At 36.7% G+C, this 4,205-nt stretch overlaps 1 protein-coding gene across 1 annotated transcript; it reads right to left on the bottom strand.

The window, feature by feature from the left end:
- Positions 1-595: 595 nt before the first annotated feature.
- Positions 596-3,908, bottom strand: LOC137810666 (disease resistance protein RGA2). The gene has a single exon (XM_068612053.2). The coding sequence runs from the start codon at positions 3,725-3,727 to the stop codon at positions 779-781; it is 2,949 nt and encodes a 982-aa protein (XP_068468154.1). The 5' UTR covers positions 3,728-3,908; the 3' UTR covers positions 596-778.
- Positions 3,909-4,205: the final 297 nt, after the last annotated feature.

Below are 4,205 nucleotides of genomic sequence, written 5' to 3'. Positions count from 1 at the left end.
CAAGTTCCAAGCTTAACAACTTATGCCCCTACACTCATTACATATGCAAATGTCAAACACCCTCATATTAACATAATCTACTATGACTTTCCACTTTCATGGGATTCTTACAATTCAGAGCAAATAATGGTTAGATAAACAAAATTAATGTAAAATTAGTATTGATTATGCTTTAACTAATAACTTGTAAAATTTGGTCACTAATTTGGTCTTTGAATTCTGGTGACCAAGCTTTCTGCGACGGAATAACGACCGAAATTTTGGTCGCAAATTTGTGACCAATTTATAGTTTGGTCGCTAAATGCTTTGCTACTAGGATTTTCGCTTCTATCTTTATTTGATGACGATTTCGGTTACGAATAAGTTTAACGACTAGTACTTTTAGCGACCGAATTTGGTAGAAGTTAAAAGTGATTATTTTTAGTGATATTTTTAAGAAGTTATCTACAAACATGATTAAAGATTACTTAATTTTGATTTATACAATTTCAAAAAAATTATCTTTAGATATAACTGTTTCCATCTTATCCGTACAAAATTGTCCAAGTTTTTGTATTCAAAAGAAAAAAAAATTCAATATTTCTGCTGCTATCTATAAAAGAAATGTCTCTCATACATATGTCAATTCCATTTTGATTAGTAAATCCGATATATAATTGGTAACAAAAGAGAGGAGAAATCCTAGTTTAGTAAATCTGAAGTATATAGCAAATAATACAAATCCTCTAAATATAGGAAGTAAATCTCTGTGTGATCACAGGCTCACCAATCATGTTATTCAGAATGGATAGACACGGAGATAGGGAATGTGAGCTATTATTGGCCAGTCCTCTCCACTTTCTTTCTCACATCGCTTCTGAAACTCAGCATTGCCACCAATGATAACCATTCCTTTCAGCCTGCTGAGGCTTAGGCTTGTAGGAAGACTCATCAATTTGTTACAGTGAACAATGAATAATCCATGAAGCAAGGGAAGGTCTCCAAAGCACTCTTCCAAGGATTCTATTGGAAGATTCCTTAATGTTAAGTTCTTCAAGGCACTCATATGTTCTAAACCTTCCACCACGTCGCATCTCTCAATCGTCAGATCCTCAAGACTGGTTAGGCATTGCAAACCCGCCCACACTTTCAACTTAGGACACATCGTCATTTCTAATTTCTTCAGAAACTGCAACCCTTGCAGCGAAAACTTAGGACAATCCTCAATTTCAAGTGTTGAAAGGCACGGAAACTGCTTTTCTCCATCCTTATTTGATAACCTTATTAGGTTTGGAAGACTTCGGAGTGATAGATATTCTAGAGCCACGAAAGCTACATCATCATCGTACCACTCCTCCTGCACGTATTTTACATATTTTGCCTCAATTATCTCTACCCTCTTTAGCCAAGGTAGTTTTCCCAACACCGGAAGTTCTACACAATTTATGCAATTCCACAGCACTACATTCTTTAAATTTCTGAAAGAAGGACTAGACATCCATTCTGGGAAACGGGCACCTTGGTACCCTTCCACTCTCAAACTCTCCAGTGTCTTCCTACAAGGTTCAAGGACTTCAAGAACCTTCTCATCATTTCCTTCTACTTCCCTCTCTCTGAATCCCTCCCATCTCAGCGTCAACCTATTCAGTTGCTTACTTGACATATTGGCTTCTTTGGCATCATTTATACTTTTCACTCTCTCCAGATGTTTAATGTCAAGATCTCTTTTAAGCTTCAGTGGTCCCAGTTCAGCCAAATGGAACCCTCTTTCCTCCCCAACTATGTACATGGATAAACTCCTTAAGGAACTTAACTTCCCTACACGAGGTGGCAATCTCGATAGCGACCAGCACATTTTAAGAGACAACTCTTGTAGGGCTTTTAAGCGTACCAAACTGTCAGGCAACTTTTGGAGACTAAGACAGTAATCTAATTTCAATATCTGTAAATTCAGTAATTTACATAGGGATTCTGGAAGAGTTTTGAAATCACCGTAAGAAAGATTCAAGTATCTTAGATGTATCAAATCACCAATTGCAGATGACAATTCTTTCTGTAGACTCACGTGAAGCAGCCGTAAAGAATAACATTTCAACACGCCAGGAGAAAGTTGGATATTTGTTCCTATGCAAGTCCTTAAAGACTTCACCTGATGCAACTGAACTGGATGAAGCTTCCCCCAATAGTCTGAGAGATGGTGGATTCCTTTTCTTTCAAATAAAGCACGTGTGTCATAGTCGTTTGTAATGCAACAAACCTCCTCTGCAACAAACTGTGCAAGGTCATGAACAAGATCATGCATCTTGAAATTCTTAACTTTGCCAAATTCATCTTTCTCAATGTCTTGAAAAAATGATCTCCAGTATAATTCATTCCACACGCCATCACCAACATCTTCAGCATCTAACTTTCCATCAGATGAAATGAATCCATTAGCCATCCAAAGTTCAATTAAACGTTGCTTTTCTATTTTTTCTTCTTTAGGAAATATTGCGCAATAAGCAAAACATTGTCTGAGATATATGGGTAAGTTCAAGTAACTTAATCTCAAGGCAGGCATAATATCGTGTGTTAAACCCCAGATGTTGTTTTCCTTAACTTTGAGCCACTCTCTTACCTCTCTTTTGAATCGTAGAAGACCTCCTAGCACTTTTGCTGCCAGAGGCACTCCCCCACACTTCTTTACTATCTCCTTCCCTACCACTACTAGCTCCTCCTGTTCTACTTCATTCGCTACAAAAGCTCTGTGTCTAAACAATCTCCAACAATCATTGTCAGATAGTTTTGATAATTCATAAGGTGCCATTGTTCCCATGATTGCAGCAACCTTTGTGACCAAAATGGAGGCACCCAACGCCCCACAAGCCAAAACTGATTTCAACCTCTCCCAACTCTCTTGCTTGTCGTCCCATACGTCATCCAAAACAAGCAAGTACCTCTTATTTTGGAGCAGATATTGAAGTTTTCTTTGCAGTGGATCTAGATCTAAATCTTCACAGCCATGCCCAGTCACACCTTCGATGATAGCTTTAATTATTCTCTTCAAACCAAAATCTTCCGAAACACATATCCAAACTCTTGGTTCAAAGTGTTTTATTACCCTCTCATGATTGAAGATGAGTTGGGAAAGTGTTGTTTTTCCAAGTCCACCTAAACCTGTGATTGGATAGACTGATAAATCCTCATCTTGAGAAGCATCATGAACCAATAAATCTATAATTCTATCCCGATCTTCTTCTCTTCCATACACTTGTGGCTCGGCAATGAATGAGCTAGTTTGGCGCCACTCAGTTTCTCTACTTCTTCCCTCAGGAACAATCTCAGCCAAATGAAACTTATTCCTTTCATTAGCAATTTCTTCCAATCTCTCGCTTATCATTTTCATTTTCTTAGCAATTTTATAACGGAAAACAGCATGCTTGGGATGAAAAGTGGACAAGCAAGAGCATTGTACCTTGTTTGATGGACAAAGCTTAACTCCTTGGTACTCCAACATCAATGCTTCATAGGCACACTCGTCCAAAATGTCATCTAGAATGTAAGTGGCTTCTTTTAGCTTTTGTAACCAATCCTTTATAGATCTGTTGGAGAATTGTCTTTCCTCAGCATCTGCAAGGGTAGCTTTGATTGTGGTGAACAAGCTTGCAAGCCTTTCCAAGTCTTGATCAAAACCCAAAAACAGTCCCAACTCTTTCTGAACAAGTGAGTTCAAATTCCCTAGCACAACTTCAAGTACTGCTTCAGCCATCTACCAAATTCTTACTTCACAAAATGAAAATGCAAGAGAGATTGTATGCTTCAGAAATGGAAATACAATGATATCTATGGTATTTTGAAGTGACAAAACTAAAAGGAAAAGAGGAACCTAGATCTGTTTTTAACACCTATTATTGAAAATTTGCAGATGTTTTGTAAGTCTTGCAGAGAATTGACTTGTGAAATTTTATGGGCAATCCCTTATGAGAAGAATAATCATTAATACTTTATTGATGTCGTACTGTCACCTTAAATGTTTATTAACTGCATTTTTTTATTTTAAACTAAATATCAACTCATTCATTCTAACAACGTTGTAAATTTATTAAAGACAAATGCATTGAAATTTCCTTTATTCATATTTTATTAAAAATAAAACAATAAGGAGAAAGATGTAGAAAACACACAAAGAAAAGTTACAACTCTTAATAGTTATGAATTATTATTAGTTTTGAATAAAACAATGTTGT

Source organism: Phaseolus vulgaris, chromosome 2, assembly GCF_051622355.1.
Source record: "Phaseolus vulgaris cultivar YP4 chromosome 2, ASM5162235v1, whole genome shotgun sequence".
NCBI lineage: Eukaryota > Viridiplantae > Streptophyta > Magnoliopsida > Fabales > Fabaceae > Phaseolus > Phaseolus vulgaris.
The sequence above is the reverse complement of the archived record's forward strand: the minus strand, read 5'-3'. Positions and strand labels throughout refer to the sequence as shown.

Coding starts and splice junctions, on each gene's coding strand:
- LOC137810666 (XM_068612053.2), bottom strand. CDS start 3,727: ATGGCTGAAGCAGTACTTGAAGTTGTGCTAGGGAATTTGAACTCACTT.